The following is an 18672-nucleotide window of genomic DNA, read 5'->3' as shown; positions in this document are numbered from 1 at the left end:
GGAAGGGAATGAAAGCAGAGGAGACATTAACTACGAGCCCTGAGCAGATCCTAGGGAAGGGGTGTAAGGTTAGATGGAGGGGGGTGAGGCGGGGTGCCTACAGTACCTCTTGGCGCAAGTCATGGAGCAGAATCTCTTGGAGCCGCGGAACTGCTCTGCAGGGGCGTACTTCCCACAGTACTCGCACTTCAGGAGGTTCGCCTTCTTATCTAGCTCTGAAAACAAGGCAGCGCGGGAGGGCTGCATCGGTTTCTGCTGCCACTCAGGCCCCCGTCAGGCCCAGCGCTGGACTCTTAATTACTCTCAGGGTTCCCCCCAAAGACCTACTCAACCTAATTGAGAATCCCTAAAACAAAGTTCAAGATCCAAAACCATAAAGAACTGTCCCTCAAGAACATCACAGTCTTCCTAACCTTAAGCCAGACGATTTCCACCTTAAATGACTAATTTTATCCTGACTCACAATCTCAGATTTCAGACAAGACTGCATTTCTGAACAGGAGAGAGGAAAAGATTACTTAATGCCTGGAAAGACATAAGACCTCTCTCCCACAGAAGTTTCCAAAAGCAGGGGGGGAAATGTGAACAGGACTCCTTAACATGTAGTACAGAATCTAGAATAAGGAGAACTGGAAATTAAGATATAGCCTGTATTTTTTTTTTTTTTTTTTTTTTTGGCCGCACCCTGCAACATGCAGGATCTTAGTTCCCCGACCAGGGACCAAACCCGTGCCCCCTGCAGTGGAAGCACGGAGTCCTAACCACTGAGCCGCCAGGGAATTCCCAGAAATAGCCTATTTTAGATCGTCTTTTGAAAAATATATCCTTATAGTAAATAATTCAACAGATTACTCTCGCCTGATAAAATTCCCCTTCGTTCCATCCTATGGAACAACTTTTGTGTGAGTCTGCGTGTTCTGTTATATGATGTGGTTTCTGGTTTCTCAGCGTGGATGGACTTCACGTAATTCCCACTTGAAATAGATAATTCCTATTTTACACTAAGTCCTCAAACACATCTCCATCAGCCTCCTTCCCCAGATGGGTCTCTAAATAAATACTTACCAGCAGATGGGCTGTCCCCACCTAAGGGGCCACCCGACTGATTCTCATTCAGCCCTGTCACGAGGCCAGTCTGCAGTGGCTTCTCAGACTCTTTCAGTAACTGAGAACAACCCACCTGTCCCAGAAAAAGGTTAGTTAAGTTAGCCTAATTCCTTTCTGCTTCCCTATAGCTTTCCCCACCATTTTTCACCACCATGTCTTTGCCCAGATTTCTGAGTTAACGACCAAGTCCGATGCAGAGAAAACCATTTTCAATATAGCAATCAAGAGCCTCTAACTGGCTTTTTTTCAGATAAGCCACTGGAGAACAAGTTCCTACCTGGTCTCCCTATTTTGTCCTTTTCCTTCCTAAATTGTAGGGAACATACTAGGAGTCAAGATACTTGTGTTCTAGGTCCTGGTTCTGCAACTCATGGTATCCGGAAAAGTCTCTTCTCTACCACAATTTTCTTCACTATAAAACAACCTAATTTGTCTAACTAAACATGACAGCTTTAGAGGTCACTTTTTTCCTTTTCTTCTCCTCTTCCCAACATTTTCACTTTCGAGTCTACATACTGTTTCTTCTCTTCACTTCCTACTTTACAACTAACCATACAAACAACAGAATTGAACCATTCGCTAATAATTAAATAGTTCTGAGCCTTTTGACTTCGTGGAGTTTGAAAAGACAACAATCAGACCAAGCCCCACCTTCTGGCCCTGCCCTCACCGGAAAAGGTTCTGCTCCTTCCTGGATAACGAAGCCTTCAATGATGTGGGTGAGAATCTGGGGCTTCACAATGGCCTGTGGGGGCTTGGAGTCACCCATCTGTCTGGACACCATGGCCAGCGTGGGAGGCGGTGCTGACGGGGCAGGAGCCAAGGCTACTACATCACTGCTCGGGGTACCAGCATTCACAGTGGTCACTGGTTCAGCTTTGTCTGGAAAATAAACACAAGATTGAGGAACAGGTAGGGGAAGACCCAGCTGATCCATCTATGAGCCATGTCAGCCTGATCTTCCACAGTAATTAATACATGTTCCCTTTGGATCATTCACCCTGGATGCCCTGTGTTTGGATGTACTCCACCAAGCCTGCTGAGGCAGAGTGATCTTTCAGCTCACTCAGAACCTTCCTCTAATTTCCATGTACTCCAGCAGCACTGCAGAAGCCAGTTACTCACCTCCGAGACCGCCCTTCTCCTCCATGGCCTTCGGGCTCTCTACTACCGGAGACGCCTTCACAGGAAGCATTGAACTCAACGTGGAGATATCGTCTCTCTCCTCCTCTGACTCAGCCTTGCGTTTTACGGGCAATGTCTGGGGCTTGCCCTATAAAGTGAAGAACAGGAAAGAACAGATTTATGAGTGAAGGATAACAAGAAAACACAATTATTCCCATACTGTCAGAGAAAATTTTCTTAGTTCTAGATTCCCCAATTTGTATACTTCCCACAGTACAGTAAAATTTCTGGTCATTCCCAAGAAGTGTAACTTCTACATCAAGACAAAAAATACAACATTTTCTCCAGGTCCTCACATAGACGTGGAGACCCTGGGTTCATCGACAGCCCAACCACGAACTGTTGTTTTTCTAAAAATCAATTTTGGTGGTTAAGGCTATATCTTGATATAACTTAGTACAGATCCAAAAACACAGAATTTCAGTGGCAAACTTACGAGTATGAACTTCAGATATTATCTACACCAATGTCTCCCTCTTACAAAAGGAAGAAATAAATGGCAGGATCTTAACCTTCCATGAACATGTCTCTCTCTTACAAAAGAAGCAGTGATCGATACCAGTATCTTAACCTTCCTAACTCCTTATTCCCCTCCTAAATTAAGCTCAGGTCCTCTCAAGGATGATGGTGCCCTCAAAGCCATCAGGCATCACTCACCGGCAGGTGCACAGACTGCATGTAGAAGGCGGCAGGGACCTGGGCCACAACAGGTGAGGAGGCGGTAGCCGCCCCCTTCACCACGTGTGCCGTCCCCTGCACAGGAGCCAGGGTCATCCCCGAGGCCAAAGCGGGCGGGCACGCCTGCAGCGCACCAGGGGCCTGGGATGAAGGCGGCGAGGAGGCCAAGTGGGCCTGGCCGGGCTGCACGGTGCCTGGCATCCCCCGGGAAGCAGGCACGGCAGCTGCCAGCTGGGCCAGCCCCAAAGCCTGGGCCTGGGCTGAACCTGGCTGTCGGGTGCCCACGACTTGCACGGGGATGTGAGGCGGAGGTTGCTGGGTGGCTGACATCTTAGCAGCCCCCAGCTGAGGAGGCTTGACAGGGGCCACAGGTGGCTTGGACTGGATGGGGACGGGAGGCTTGGGGGCTGGGTCAGGAGGGAGCGACAAGGGCGAAGACTGCAGCATGGGCTGGACAACCAGAGTCTGGGCTGGCTGCTGGGACTGCGAAGGCGGGGCCTGCTGGGCGGGGGGGCCCTGCGGGGGCGGGGGGGCAGGGAGGGGTGCGGCCTGCTGCTGCTGCTGCTGCTGCTGCTGCTGCTGCTGCTGCTGGGCCAGCTGGAGGTGGGTGGCCGTGTGCAGCAGCTGCGCCTGGCGGTGCGGGAACTGCTGCTGGTGGTGGATGGCGATCTGCTGCTGGATCACCACCTGCTTCTGCTGCAGGTGGATCTGCTGCTGCTGCTGGATCAGGGAGTGGGGCTGGATCTGCGTGTAGGTGGCTGCGGGGACAGCCCAGAAGCGACAAAGAGGGAGGGGGGCAGAAAATCAGCAGTAGCACCAGGAATGGGAAGCCGGAGCAACCTTCCAAGGCGGACCCAGACGGCGAATGGAAGGCGAGCCTGGAGGGGCCCGGCCGGCTGCTTGGCTCACACTCCTTCCTCCGAGTCTGACAGTACCAGCTACCTCCAGTCTTAAAGGTTTCCGCAAGAGACCACTCTTGCTCGAGCAGTTAACAGTCCTCGGTAACTTCTTGCGTTTATCTAACTTTTATTTTTTTGCTCTACTTAAATCCTGTTACTTTGCACTCAGCAAGGACAACGGCGGGCCCATCCTCTCCGTGATTAGACTCAGCTCAAGCACTGAGGCCATGTTTCATTTTTACACCCCTAGAACCCAGCCCAGGGCCTGACACATGAGAAACACTTAGCAGTCACTGAAAGAATAAACGTCCACAGAGGTAAAGATACCAACATCTTCCTGTGAATGCCTCGGTCTCCAAGATTTATCAGTTTGGGTCACCGCCTATGAGAAGAAGTCTTACGAGTCAGCAGCAGCTGCGAGCTCAGACTTTACCCAGTTTCCTCCACTGTAAACTAGAGGTGGGATCTCCCCGCTCCATACCCTACCAGACTGTCCAGAGGATATATGTGAAATGAAAGCACTTCGGTAACAGAAGTGCTACAGTCGGTAAATACTAGGTATTAAACTGATAATTAACTGTTACATTTTGTGAATACATTATTCAAATATAGCAACAACTAAAGAACTAGAAACAAGGAAGGCAAAAATAAACATTACCAAGTAAGGTGCACACATCTAACTCTACACACAGCCTGAAATCAAGAACTATTTTGGGTTACTATTTATTCTTTTTTATCCTTATCATTGATATAGATGATCACAAGCTGACTGTATTAAACCATGGCTCTATTTGCTCATCCTAAGTGCTCTAAGGCACCTATACAGTCTCTGCTCTACACTGGGCCAACTAACCAACATTAAACGCATCCCTTATGCTAAACTGTAAGCTCCGTGAGCAGAGGGGTCTGTTTTTCAAAGATGTGTCCCAGCACCTCCTAGAACACAGCAGGCAATTCAAAAAGAACCAAGTGAATGAATGGATCAAGTGAGTAAACTGAAGAACTTAGGACCCAAGACAGAGGACAAGGCAACTTGTAAACTGACTGCTGCCTGGTGGAAACAGGTAAGATCCATCTCTGTTACCTGTCGTCCTGTCTCCCTGGACTAATATGATCAAGGTTGATGTGATTCTCTTTCCTTCCACTAGTCCAGGACCAAGACAAGCAGGAAAAAAGGCAAAGATATGTACTCTGACGATTTCAAACAAGTCCCGAGAGAACAATGACATTATGAGAGGTGACAGCTTACCTGAGCTAATAAGCGTCTGGCTGGGAGCAGGTGTGGCTGTCCGTGTCAGGTTCATGCCCACGCTCTGCTGACCAGTCCCATCTGCTTCTGCCTTCTTGGCCGCTGCACTTTCTGCTTCTGTCTGGCTGCCCTGACTCACAGTCACTGCCTGGGCTGCAGGCAAGGGCTGCACCACTCCTGTGCCCTTCCTGGGACAGCTCCCACCACCACCCATTCCTGAGGAAGGCAACTGACCCAAGCCCCCAGGTGTCTGGCCACCTGGACCCATGGACCCTGGGATGCTATTCCCACTGCCTCCACCAGCTTGACTAAGGTTGAGGGACTGGCCTGAGGCCCCAGAGGACGCCTGAGCCACAGCGAGGGCCTGGCTAGAGGCCTGGGAGAGGCTGGAGACAGGGGAGGCTCCAGGAGGAATGGCCTTCTGAGCAGAGCCTTGCATTTGGGGTCCTTGGGCTGAGGCCTGTTGGTTCCTGACTGCCAAGTTCTGCACCTGAAAGATAAGAAGCAAAAGACAGACTGAGAAAAGGGGAACAGAGGGCACTCAGGGCAAAGATTTCTGTGACTGATTCCGAAGCAGTGATGACAGCTACAGATATTCCACAGCCCCCCTCAACTCGTACCCCCTCCTGTACAAACGTACACCGTGAAGGCCTTCCCAGGGAGGGACTCAAGTCATATTTGATTTTTCAGGCTCCTTCACTCACTATCAAATCCATCATCTAGTCTGGTTATTGTATTCCTTCAAAATGTCTCCGATTTTCCCTTTCCTCTCCATTCATTCATTCAACATCTACAAAACATCTACTATGCTTCAGGTACCACACTGGATACTGGGAATGCAGAGATGAAAGACACGAGCCCCTGCTTTTAATGAGTACTTTCTACTAAAAAAGACAACAAAACCAAATCACACTATGCCCAGATAGGCACACAGTGCTACACGAGCACAGACAGGAGATTAACTCAGACTAGGGAGATTAGTGAAGACGTCCTAAAACAGGTGAGGTCTGAGCTGAGAACCAACAGGTAATAGTGAAGGCAGGGGTTTGAAAACATAGGTGACAACACGGCAAGACCACTGAGCCAAGAAAGAGCACAGCATTTTTGGAAATTATAAATATTTCATTATGTTTGGGGTGAACTAGAGGAAATGGCAAGAAGTGAAGCTAGGAAGGTAGGCTGAGGCTAGAAAGAGGACAGGTCTCCAAGGGCCTGGTGTGTTAAAACAAAGAGAGCCTGAACTTTACTGTGGAAAGAGAGTTTCTCCATCTTCTTCGTTGTTATATCCCCAGCACCTAGCACAGCGCCTGACAGATAGTAAGTGCTCCAAGGTATGAATGGAGAGAAGGAATGATGAGCACTTAATGGATTACAGGAAGCCACTGAAGAATATGCATCAGAATCATCGTGATCAAATCTATAGCTGAAACTATTCTTTCAAACACTGCTGATGAAAGTATAAATCAGTACAACCACTTTGGAAAACAGTTTGGCATCATATCCTAAAGGTGAATATTCACACACACTCTAATAACCCAGGAATCCCGTAAGAGAAATGCTCGCCGTATACAATGGGTGGCTTGTGTTAAGAATGATCACAGCAGCACTAATCATAATAATAAAAGCCTGGAAACCAACCAAATGGCCATAATCAGAAGAGAAGATGAATGAAGATGTGTAGTACATTTACACAATGGAATATTACATAGAAATCAAAATGAATAAAGTACAATGACATACAACAATACAGATGGATTTTGACAATAAGCTATTAAGAAATCATTCCCAAAAAGACTGCACACAAGTACAACACAAGTACCTTATAAAGTTAAATATAAATTATACATATGTGTGTGTATATATATATGTGTGTGTGTGTATATATATATATAAATGATATGGTATCTGGAATTTGCTTCTAAATAATCCACAGGTGAAGGGAAGGGGTTTGGAGAGATTGGCCACATGTTTATAAATGTTGAAGCTGGATGGTTAAGTACATGGAGATTCATATTTCTTTATATTTTTGTTTATGTCTGAAATGTTCCATAATAAAAGTACATTTTAGAAATATACATAAAGGCAATAAAACTACATAAAAAGGGACACAGGGAAGGATGAACCTAGGAATCACGGGTAAGGGGAGGCAGTGGGTGGAACTGGGGATAGCTTATTACATGATTAAAACTTACTGAGTAAATATTTTTAAAAAGTGGACCATTGATGAGAGGAGGCCATGAGCCAAGGATTATGATTTATCAAATTCGGTACACCAGAGGTACAATTAAAAATAATGTTAGTAACAACATATATCTTCCTATTAAAAAACTTATTCTGATAGTAATGTGGGAGAGGATTAGAAGTAGAGATGGGGCTTCCCTGGTGGCGCAGTGGTTGAGAGTCCGCCTGCCGATGCAGGGGACACGGGTTCGTGCCCCGATCCCGGAAGATCCCACATGCCGCGGAGCGGCTGGGCCCGCGAGCCATGGCCGCGGAGCCTGTGTGTCCGGAGCCTGTGCTCCGCAACGGGAGAGGCCACAGCAGTGAGAGGCCCGCGTACAGCAAAAAAAAAAAAAAAAAAAAAAAAAAAAAAAAAAAAAAAAAAAGAAGTAGAGATGGCCGAAGTCAAGAGACCAGTTAGGAAACTAGTACAGTAATTCAGGTGAAAAACAAAAAGAACCCGAATTCAGACAACAGTAATAAAGAACAAGAGGTAATAGCTTTTGAGAGAGATTTACAAGAATCATCAGGATTGGGTGCTGGGGCGCTTATATACTACCTGGCTTGTTTTTTTCTAACCGGCTTCCTTTCCATAATGGCTATTGAAAACTTTCCCTTCCTTGTACCTCAGAACCACTTCCTCTTTCCCTTGTCACTGTTCACTCCAGCAGAGACACTAAAACCACTAGATGTGCTCGATGCTTCAGCAGTTCCACCAAACGTGCCCCTGCACCTGCCCCGTCACTTACCACCCCCTCTCCTCCTCTCCTTCCTCCTCTCCAAGGGCCGTCCTTCTCCAGGCTGAGGGTCCCATCCCCTCCTCCTTCTCAAATCTCTCCTTCTCTTCAAACTCTCCTCTACTGGCTCCCTGCCATCACCAAGCCGGAACCCCATTCCCAAGCCCAGCCTCACCCTCCTCTCCTGTTCCTGCTAATCTCTTAATAATTGTTTACAACCACCGCACCGATTCCTACCACCCAGTCGTTCCTCAAGTCACACTGCTCCTCTGGCTTCAGCCCCCGACTCCCCGGGAAGGGCTCTCCACCCACAGACCTAAGTCCAGTTCTCCCGCCCTCTCCACTGAGCTGGACAGAGGACCCCCTCCACTTCCGTAACATGCGGCTCCCCTGTCTTCGTGACACTGCACAATCCAGATCTCGTCTCTGCCACTCTTGCCTATTCCCCTCTGCCAGCCCACCACCCTCTACTCCACCTGGAGCTGCTCTGTTTTCTAAGGGCTCGTTCTAAACCTCGGGGCTCCAGCTTGAAGGCTTTTCTCAATCTGCACCAGCTCCCCCAAGAGATTTCCGGTGCTTGACTTCTCTTATCATCTCCACGCACACTACTCCTGTCTGTTCATCTCCAGCTCAGTCAGACCTCTCCTCCGAGCTGAGCACTGTGTACATCAGACTGCTGACCCAGGACCTCCTCGTGGGCGGCTCACAAGCACTGCTAGGTCGGCACATCCTCAAGTGAACTTCACCCTGTGTCCACTTCCCCGGCATTCTTCATTGCATTCACAGCGCTCCTGGCCCCTCACGGCCGTGTCAGATCCCAACTCTGGCACCTACCCCCACTCCCCCATCCACTGGGTCAGACCTCCCTTTCCAATGATCTTCTAAGTTTTTCTCCAATCTACTCATTTCTGTCCATCTACATTGCTACCACCTAATCCGAACACCGTCTTTCCCCTAAACTCTTACAACACTGTTTTTCTCCTTATATTCACACTCACACCATTTCCATTTATTCTCCAGAGGAGCCAACATAGTCCTTAAACTAAAAAAAAAATTTTTTTAAACCCTCAAGTCTCCAAGTCACTGCCGTTTCCCACTGGCCTTCACATAGAGCCCCAAATCCTAAACACAGTCCCCAAGGCCCTGTAAGATTAGTTTCTCCCACCTCCCCAGTGCCATCTCCATCCCCCAGCACCAGGCTCCAGGAACACGGGTATTCTTTTAGTGCCTCAAATATACAAAGTCCCTTCCCTCCTCAGGTCTCTGGACGTGGGGGGGACCCTGCCTTCACTCTCATTCCATGTCTTCCCCTGAAGACTTCTACAGGCCCCCATTTAACTGCCATCTCCTCGGGAACGCCTTCTTGACATCTACCCCCATCCCAAGGCTAAATTAAGTCCCTTTCTATGTTGGGTTTTTTTTTTTTTTTGCGGTACACGGGCCTCTCACTGTTGTGGCCTCTCCCATTGCGGAGCACAGGCTCCGGACGCACAGGCTCAGCAGCCATGGCTCATGGGCCCAGCCGCTCTGCGGCATGTGGGATCCTCCCGGACCAGGGCACGAACCCGTGTCCCCTGCATCGGCAGGCGGACTCTCAACCACTGCGCCACCAGGGAAGCCCCCCTTTCTATGTTTTCAGAGCACTCTGTACTTTTTTTTTTTTTTAATAAATTTATTTATTTATTTTTGGCTGCATTGGGTCTTCGTTGCTGCACGCAGGCTTTCTCTAGTTGCGGCGAGAGAGGGCTACTCTTCGTTGCAGTACGAGGGCTTCTCATTGTGGTGGCTTCTCTTGTTGTGGAACACAGGCTCTAGGCAGGCGGGCTTCAGTAGTTGCAGCACATGGGCTCAGTAGTTGTGGCTTGCGGGCTCTAGACAGCAGGCTCAGTAGTTGTGGCACACGGGCTTAGTTGCTCCGCGGCATGTGGGATCTTCCCGGACCAGGGCTCGAACCTGTATCCCCTGCATTGGCAGGCGGATTCTTAACCACTGCACCGCCAAGGAAGTCCCAGCACTCTGTACTTTCTAATGAAGCAATCATTAAACTATTCAGGTGATTATCTGTTCAGTGTGCTTTGATGATGTGTCATCTCCATCAGTCCAGTGATCATGACCTTGGACATTCAAGGCCAAGGAATGTCTGATATCTGATCTAACGAGGGCTAAACTCTTAAACACTCACTATGCTGTGTCCAGGCACTCTTCAAACGCTTACACACATCAACTCCCTTGGTCCTCACAACACACTCTGAGGTAGGTATTTTATAACAGCTATTTAATAGATGAAGAAATTGTGGCTAAAAATGTTAGGCCATTTGCAGGGGTCACACTAAGTCATGGAGTTGGAATCCGACCCAATCATCAGATTCCCACTTTCAACCACTACTCTGTCCCTCCACACACTGACACACAAATATCTGATGAATACATAGATGGATAAATGAAAGAATTGCTATGGAAGCAGGCTCCACCTCATCCTCTGATTCCACGGCTATCACTGTAGTCTAAACCAAAGGCCTTACCTTGTAACTAAATGACCTCAACAGTTTCTTAGCAGGTTCCCTCATTTCTCTTTCTTCTCCAGGCACGTGTTCCTAAATGATTCTTTCTCAAGGAGTCTCCTGACCCCATCAATCTGCTGTTCAAGCCAGCAGTACCACTGCTACGTGTGAAGTTACCTGGCTTTCAGACTTCTCCCTAACGACCTTTCCAGCCACAGGCCTGCCGTCTCCACTTTATTCACTCATCCCCAAATCATCTTCACGTACATGAGACAGGCCTTTACACACACTGTTCTCTCTCCTGTGTTCTTCTTACTCCAAATCAAATCCTACCCGTCCTTTAAGAATCTGCTCATGTTCCTAAAAGTCACTGAAAAGAAATGCAGGCAACTCTTCCCTAAACTCCTGCATCACTCAAAGTTGGTACTGTTTACTCTTGCACTTCTTTCTTCTCTAAGCTCTTTGAAGACTTGACTCATTTTTCAATCCCCCAGTTTCTAGTATATACCTGAGCACATCAACAGAAAGAGCTCAATATTTACTTGCTGACTGATAAACTAAAAGAATGAAACGAGTACTATGAGATCCCAGTTTGCATCCCACCCATAAGAAGCTAAAACATGCAGGCTCTATATATATATGTATAAACACACACACACACACACATATATATTGGAGATAAGGCATGGGAAGCACTGGTGAGGAAGACTTTACTGGGAACACAGTGAGCAGAGACAGACTGCTGAAGGTTGAGAGCTACAGTGACTCATAAAGACAAGGAATCAAGTGCTCGGCCAGCAACTCAGCCAGGTCCGCTTCACGTGTGTCTAACTAGAATTCCCTCAACCATCCCTTATCTTACAGAGATGGTACCACAGGAAGAGAGAACTAAGACTTCCTGAATGAAACTGAGCCATGGAGGGCTAAAAGAAGGGTAAGGACATCTGTCCTGTATTAAGAATAAGGCTTCTCACATCCACAGGGCTGTTTTCAGTCAAGTCTACTTCCCTTCCTAACTCAAAGAACTAAAAAGGTGTAAGGTATTCAAGATCTACAGAAAGTTTTTTTAAAAAAAGGATTCTGAAAAGCGGTAATGGGGTGGAAGGGTGGGCCCTGGTCCGAGGCCTTTCCCCTCGCCCTCCCCAGCGTCCGTCCGCAGGTCAAGTGGTCGCCACTGACCTGATCAGCATCTGCGTGAACTCCCGGAGGCTGAGCAGACGGCGCCTCCTGCTGGACCGCGGCCACCGCCCCGTTGGGCATCAGGATGAGCTGGGAGGCTAGAGGCACGTTCCGGCCCAGGGTCCGGTTTACCTGCAACAGGTTTCCCAGCTGTGGCTGGCAAGGAGGAGGAAGAGGACGAGCAGAGGGAGGAGAGCGAGAGGAAAAGAAGAGAGACAGAAGAGACGGAAGGGAAGGACCACAAGACAAAATAAACAGAAGATACGAAACAGCTAAGCCCTGCCCCTTTCCACACCAACCCAGGAGACCCTTACTCTCCACGTTCGATGAATCATCCGAAGAAAACCTAGAACGTGTATAAAACTATACACTGATAGCAAAGAATCAAACGTCAAAGAAGTTGAGACAATGAGGATTGTGGAGCAAGTGTCTATACATAGTAAGTAGATAGGCCAAGAGATGACACTTAGGATTCGTGTACTTGAGTCATAGGTTTAAAGATAAGACGATTATCTGACGCAAATTTCTCAAATACTAAGGTGAACATCTTCTAACTTAGGATCTCAGTAATCTGCAGGCTACCTGTAAACACTAAGCATCACTTCTAGAGGTTAAGTAAGGCAGAGGAGGTAGATCAGCTTGTCTTAAAACATCTGGGTAACCATGATTAAATAAAACAGCTTTCACTCTGGGCATTCCCTGGTGGTCCAGTGGTTAGGACTCAGTGCTTTCACTACTGCAGGCCCGGATTCAATCCCTAGTCGGGGAGCTAACATCCCATAAGCTGCGTGGTGCAGCCAAAAAAAAAAAAAAAAAAAAGCTTTCACTCAATAAGTCACAGGACATTTATGCCCCTGGGGCAACACAGCAGCTGTGGCTTTGGCTTACCCGTAGATACATCTGGGCCTGGGACTGGTTGAGGGGTGGGGAGGTGGTGTTCCCCAGTAGCACAGATTGGGTCAAAGTGGTAGCACTGGGAGAGCTCACACTCTGGGATCGGCTGATGAGCTGGGCGGCCGACGTGGTGGCCAGATTGATCTGTGTGGTACAGAAAGGAACCAGGACTCAGGATTGGGGAGAGGTAAAAGGAAGTATACACGACTGACAAATCCAGAGTGACGCGGTCAAGAACAGAGTATCTCACTTTCATAGTCAGGAGGAAATGAATAATACCTTGCTATCCATGACTATCACCCAGCTACTGGAGGGTATCACCAAACCAGTCCCTAACCACCAGCGTAACAGTTGAGAAGGCAAAGGAACGAAATGGAACCGATCTTACTTCTCATTCAAGGCTTTGCTACCGCCTACGTAGGATTTTCCTCCTCCTTTCTTAGACCTCCTCATTAAGACTCCTATACAGATCCAAGCTGGTTCCTTTCCATTTTACTAATATTCTCTACATAAGGGCAGTAAATACCATTGATGGCTTGAGAAACACTCTCAGACCAGCAGCACAAAGTAGTTTAACCCAGAGAGGAAAGCCCCTCGGAGGGGAGGGGCAGTACTCACGGAGGCCTGGGTGGTGGTGGTCTGCTGCTGGGCGGGGCTGGTGTTTGGGGAGCTGGCCTGCCGACTGGCAGCAATGGTGGCCTGTTAGAGGGGGAAGAAGACAAGAAAGAGCAGAGACAATGAAGGAAAAGGCTCTGAATCTGCCAGTAATAGATCACAGGCACAAAATATAATAGAGATCTCAGGTAAGAACTGAGAGCCTCTACTGTGGAGCAAGGACGAGCGTCTTCGCAATCCCAATTCCCCTCATGTTGTCACATATGCTAACCCAATAACTCCCACATGACCCACCCGGGGCAGGCAGGCAACCCGTCCTCTTCCTCCCACTTTCTTTTAGCTGCAAGAAACTTTGGTCAGGTCATGTCATGAGTCACTGCTAAGTCCAGCTCAGTGCTGCCCAAGCAATACAAATATAATATGAGCCACATATATAAACTAGTGTGAACATTTTTCGAAAAGTGAAAAGAAACAGGAGAAGTAAACTTTAATAATTTACTTTATTCAAGCTGATCTGTCTCATTTCAACATGTAACCAACATAAACTATTGAAATTCTTTTTTCATACTAGGTCTCTGAAATCCAAAATCTTTTCGCACACCTCCGTTTGCACTAGCCGTATTTTAAGTGCTCAATAGCTACCTGTGGCTAACGGCTACCATACTGGACAGGACAGGTCTAGCACAAAGCCATGCTACCTCTAAAAGGTAGTTTCCCCACAGTTCTTACTGAGAGCCCAGACACTAAGGTCCCTTCATCCTCCTGCAGGAGGACAGGAGGCAGAGGAGACTGTTTCTACCCTGGCTCAGCGGAGGAGGAAGAGTGGCCCGACCCACCTGTAATGCCTGTTCCCTCCCTCCTGGGCCAGCTAGCTGCTGACCTCTCACCTGCTGGACGGCAGCCAGGCTATGCAGCTGGGCATTGCTGAGCTGCTGCTGGAGCATGAACTGGTGGAAATACTGAGCTGCGTTGGGCTGACGCTGCAGTGCCTGCAGAGCCTAGGAAGAAAGAGCGGGGATCAATCCACTTAGAATGAATCACTCCTGGGACTTGCCTGGCGGTCCAGTGGTTAAGACTCCGTGCTCCCAATGCAGGGGGCACGGGTTCGATCCCTGGTCGGGGAACTAACATCCCACATGCCGCACGGTGTGGCCAGGAAAAAAAGAAGAATCACTCCTAACTCCTATTCTATGGAAATCACTGTGATCCTCTGAAAGGGACATATGGGAAGGAGGGAAACAAAGGAAGATGGGTATCTGGTTAAATTGTCAACATCTGATTTGTCCATTTTTATATCAGAACCAGTAAGTCCTTAAAAAGTAGACAAGCAGTTAATTCTGCTGTGCTCTATTCTTGAAAAGTAAAGCAGTATAACTCACATGAACTCTTATTTCCCAAAACGGAATCTGTAAATATACGATATAACAAAGAATTAGGACTAAACTGGTGTGAAAATAAATGGGATGTTGATTAATGTAAAGAGAAGAAGAAAATAAAAGACCATATTCTAAGGATACAATAAAGGTGACAGAATCCTAAGGGGTTGGATATGATGAAAAACAGAGTAAATGGTCACTTACGAAGGACTGTATCAGGTAAAATTTTCAAGTAACTGCCATTTTCAAACATCTACAGCATAATACTAATGGGTGTTTATCAAGATGATACTGGTAATTCAGTTTTAACATTAACTTCGGGAAATTACTTTATTCTTTTTAATAACTAGAACCAGTCTTAGGATGTGCATAGTTATTCTAGTAGCTAAAATATTTTAAGTAAAAGTTCTTAACTTCCATTACTCAGGGTGATTTTCAAGAAAGACCAAAAATTAAAAACCTGACAATCCATAAAGAGAAATGGTTGGTTAGACTCTAGCAACATGAACTGAATGGTATAAAAACCTTAAAGACTGAATCTCGTTCTGCCTCCTTGCTCAAACGTGTGAACTCCTAAGATTCTCAGAACTGGAAGGGACCTTAGTTGTCACCTAATCCGACTCGCCGCGTTTGCTGGAAAGGAACCAAGGGCAATTCTCTTCCTGCATCCTTGCCCGCCCCAAGCCAATGCTCACAGATCACAGCCCCTCAGAGCTGAGCCTCACCTGCACTGCTTGCCGTTCGTACAGTGACATCTGAGCTATCTGGGGCCGAGAGCTGCCCCCAGAGCCGGAACTCCCATTGGTGGAGTTGGAGCTCTGCTCACTCTCAGTCTCCATGATAGAGGTCCAGGGAGCCCGAGGCTGGCGCTCTGACTCAAGACCTAGATGGAAGCAGCAAAGGATTCAAATTTACACCTGATCTCAAACGACTCTTTCATGTTATTATTCAAGTTATCTAAGAACCTTCCTCTTCTTCCATAAACCATGATTTCTCCAGTTTAATAACTACCAAATCTTCAATATACTCTTATAACCATAACTTCCCCACACCATCTTTTGAAGCTAAGCAGTGTCGCAAAATAAACAACTTTTACCTGTTCCCTCATGCCATTAAATATAAAATGGCCAGAATGTGAGGCGGTTCCTTATCACAGTAAGGGCACCTTATATCCCCATAACACTTTTAAATAGTCCCATTTAAAATTCACTGTTATCTCATCTCTCTCAGCACGTGCAACACCATTCTCAGCATCATCTTATTAACAATGGTCGCCACTGACTGAGAGGCCGATAGGTGCCTCCTCTCACTGGGCGAGGCTCTTCACCTCCATTATCTCTCACTGCTTTACAGTAAATATAATTATCCCCACTTTACAATGGTGGAATTGAGGTTTTCTGAAGTTAAAGTTGTCCTAGTTAAGTATCAGATCTTTACACTAGGATATGCTTCTTCAAACCAAAAACAATCTGTGATTAAGGCAGCGTCACTCACTTTGAGTACGCACCAGTCATCATTTTAAAGGAGGGGCTTAAGATACAGATATCAATACATCGAATGCATCATAGAAAGGCATAAAACTAGGAGACAGAAGAACTAGCCTACAGCCCATATCGCCCGAAGAGCTGCCTGGTTCCCACTCAGGCTACTTGTAACACCTTGGACATGTCACTACTTTCCCTTCTTATAACCTCAGTTTCCCTGTTTGCAAGGAAGGCTTCACAAATAAGTGTAATACATCATTTTAACAAATGACTTACAGGTATTAAACATAGTAAAGACAACCATGAAAATCTTCAAGAAAATAAGATTCAACTTTTGAGTCCACTAAAGTAGTCAGAATTTACCCTCTGGGGTCTATACTAAAATTTGCAAAAAGACATGAAAACATGGCTAAGAACCAAGCAAAAAGACAGATGAGAAGTAGGAAGAAACATGCCTTCGAAGCAGCACTAAATGACAATAAGGTTTTTTTGTTCATTCTTTTTTTTCCGTCTTCTGTTAAACCTAAATACTATATTATCTACTTTTGAGGCGTGGAGCCACTATAGATATCGGATCAGCAGAGCACAATTTGGCTTTGGAATGTAAACATCAAACCAGAATTTCTGCTAAGGGGTGTCGACAGTTTAATGAGGGTGGACCTATTTTAATGACTGCATTCAAAACAAACAAAGTAAACAAAATCAGAACGCTTGGGCTTGCAAATAAAGTTGGGGAGATTTTTTATGATTCCATTCCCAGTATCATCTGATTGCATCGTTATCCCCCAAGAATTCAGTTGCACAGGAATAGCAAATGTTACTGCAAACATGGATATAACCCAAGAAGTACACAGGAGAAATCACACTGGCTTCAAGTCTAGTCTATCTTCTCCCCACATCTTTTGCCAAAATATTAAAGCACTAAACAGATACAGACCCATGAATCCTCATTATCAGCATGTGAAGAAAAAAAGTGGGCAAGGGTTAGAGGCAGCACGGCATAGCTGTATAGATAGATCACCGGACTTAGTTCACTGGACTCAGAGACAGGAGGAGACCCCTTTACTAGCTGGAGGGGACATTAATTCCCTTCATGGGTGAAAATGCTAATAAAACGTATGATCCCTCATCTCTCCCCCAAAATGGAAGTCTTATTAATTTTTCAGAGTGAGAAACAGAGAAGAGGTGGAAAGGGACCAGCTTAAAGTTTTTAATAAAATCAGGAGAAACTGTCATCAAAACCAGGATTCCTGGATCCCAGGCACATAAATCTATTCATTAGTGATCAGTGTTGGGACTGTAAAATTAAATACAGAAAGTGAAGATAACAAAAAGTTTGGGAAGCACAGTGAATTTAAATTTTCAGAATTTAACTGGAAGAGAAAGAGAAGCTGACCCATAGAGGTCCCCAAAGTAACTAAACCACGGTCATCCTGAAAGGCAGCCTTTGGGCGTGTGTGGTTGGGTCGGAGCAGACCTTTGGCAAGGAGCTGGAAGAGGATATTGAAGTGGACCTGGTACTGGGCCTACCGAGCCAAGAGTTGGAGGCAATCAATTTCCCCAAAGCACAAAACTGTCTCGTAGAAAGGATGGGGCATAGGAAGAGGGGCGGGAGGAGGGGGGTGGTCCGGGGAAGGCTGTGCCAAAGAAATGGAAGCCATGTGAAGAAGAGGGAGAGGAGACGCCCCAGGGGTCCTTGTTGTACCTAGAACCTGGATGAGAACGACGTTCGCAAGAGGAATCAATCTCACCACGGGACGGGGGTCGACTGAGCGGTGCCAGCAGTGAGCCGACCCAAGTGAGCGGAGAAATGTGCTTACTGAGAGCGGGGAGACAGACAGAAGTCGAGGAACTGGAGGCTGAGGAACCCAGCGGACCAGAAAAAGCAGGGAGATAACTAGACAGCATGCTTGGATGGGAAAGCCAAAGTCAGAGACGGGAAAATGAATGAGAGAATGAGCGGTCACAAGCAACTAGGGTGACGGACGGACAGCAGTGAGCACAGCGAAATGAACAGAAGAGCGGGAGGCTGGACAGGCAGAGGGAAGGACCGCAGAGCGAGCGCCAGAGGTAGGCAGGGAAAGACGCCGGGGGAGGTACCTGGGGCGTTCCACAGCCCGAGGTGGCGGAAGAAACATCCCCGCGCAGCCAAGCCCCCGGAGGTCCTGCCCCTGCCCGGCCCGCGGCCGCCCGCTTACCTCCGCGCCTGGCTCTGCACCCGAGCGCTCTCGGGGGGGCGTCCACCTCACGTGCCGGGGTCCCCCGGCGCCGGGCTGGGCGGGGGGCTCGCTCGGCCTCCGCGGCGGGCTCCCCTCGCCTCCTCCCCTTCCTGGAGGGGCGGGGGAGCCGAGAGCGAGGTGGGAGGCGCCCGGCGCGGCCGCGGCTCCCCGCCCCTCCCGCCGCTCCGGGTGCGGGCCGGCCGCGGCTCCGCCAGGCCTCCGGGGCTCGCTCGGGGCCTGTCACTTCCTGCCGGGCCGAGAGGGTGGGGGCTGCAGGCCGGGGGCTGCGGGCCGGGCTGGAGGAGGGGGCTGGCGGGGAGGTGCTTCCG

The 18672-nt window shown here is 47.9% G+C and overlaps 1 protein-coding gene across 3 annotated transcripts in view; it reads right to left on the bottom strand.

The window, feature by feature from the left end:
• PHC1 (polyhomeotic homolog 1) overlaps window positions 1-18672 on the bottom strand; it is a 22131-nt gene extending 3459 nt beyond the window's left edge. Inside the window, exons 1-12 of one of the 3 annotated variants that reach the window (XM_060111910.1) lie at window positions 18323-18672; window positions 15366-15523; window positions 14152-14262; window positions 13268-13348; window positions 12644-12793; window positions 11756-11911; window positions 5119-5608; window positions 2950-3728; window positions 2233-2380; window positions 1778-1989; window positions 1066-1180; window positions 107-215 (exon numbers count right to left, since the gene is read on the bottom strand). In XM_060111910.1, the coding sequence (XP_059967893.1) occupies window positions 107-215; window positions 1066-1180; window positions 1778-1989; window positions 2233-2380; window positions 2950-3728; window positions 5119-5608; window positions 11756-11911; window positions 12644-12793; window positions 13268-13348; window positions 14152-14262; window positions 15366-15479 (2465 nt within the window). In that variant the 5' untranslated portion in view covers window positions 15480-15523; window positions 18323-18672. The remainder of the gene's footprint in view (window positions 1-106; window positions 216-1065; window positions 1181-1777; window positions 1990-2232; window positions 2381-2949; window positions 3729-5118; window positions 5609-11755; window positions 11912-12643; window positions 12794-13267; window positions 13349-14151; window positions 14263-15365; window positions 15524-18322) is intronic. The other 2 variants (XM_060111908.1, XM_060111909.1) reach the window with 2 other exon arrangements.

This window comes from Mesoplodon densirostris, chromosome 11 (genome assembly GCF_025265405.1).
Source record: "Mesoplodon densirostris isolate mMesDen1 chromosome 11, mMesDen1 primary haplotype, whole genome shotgun sequence".
NCBI classification, from domain to species: Eukaryota; Metazoa; Chordata; class Mammalia; order Artiodactyla; family Ziphiidae; genus Mesoplodon; species Mesoplodon densirostris.
The sequence above is the reverse complement of the archived record's forward strand: the minus strand, read 5'-3'. Positions and strand labels throughout refer to the sequence as shown.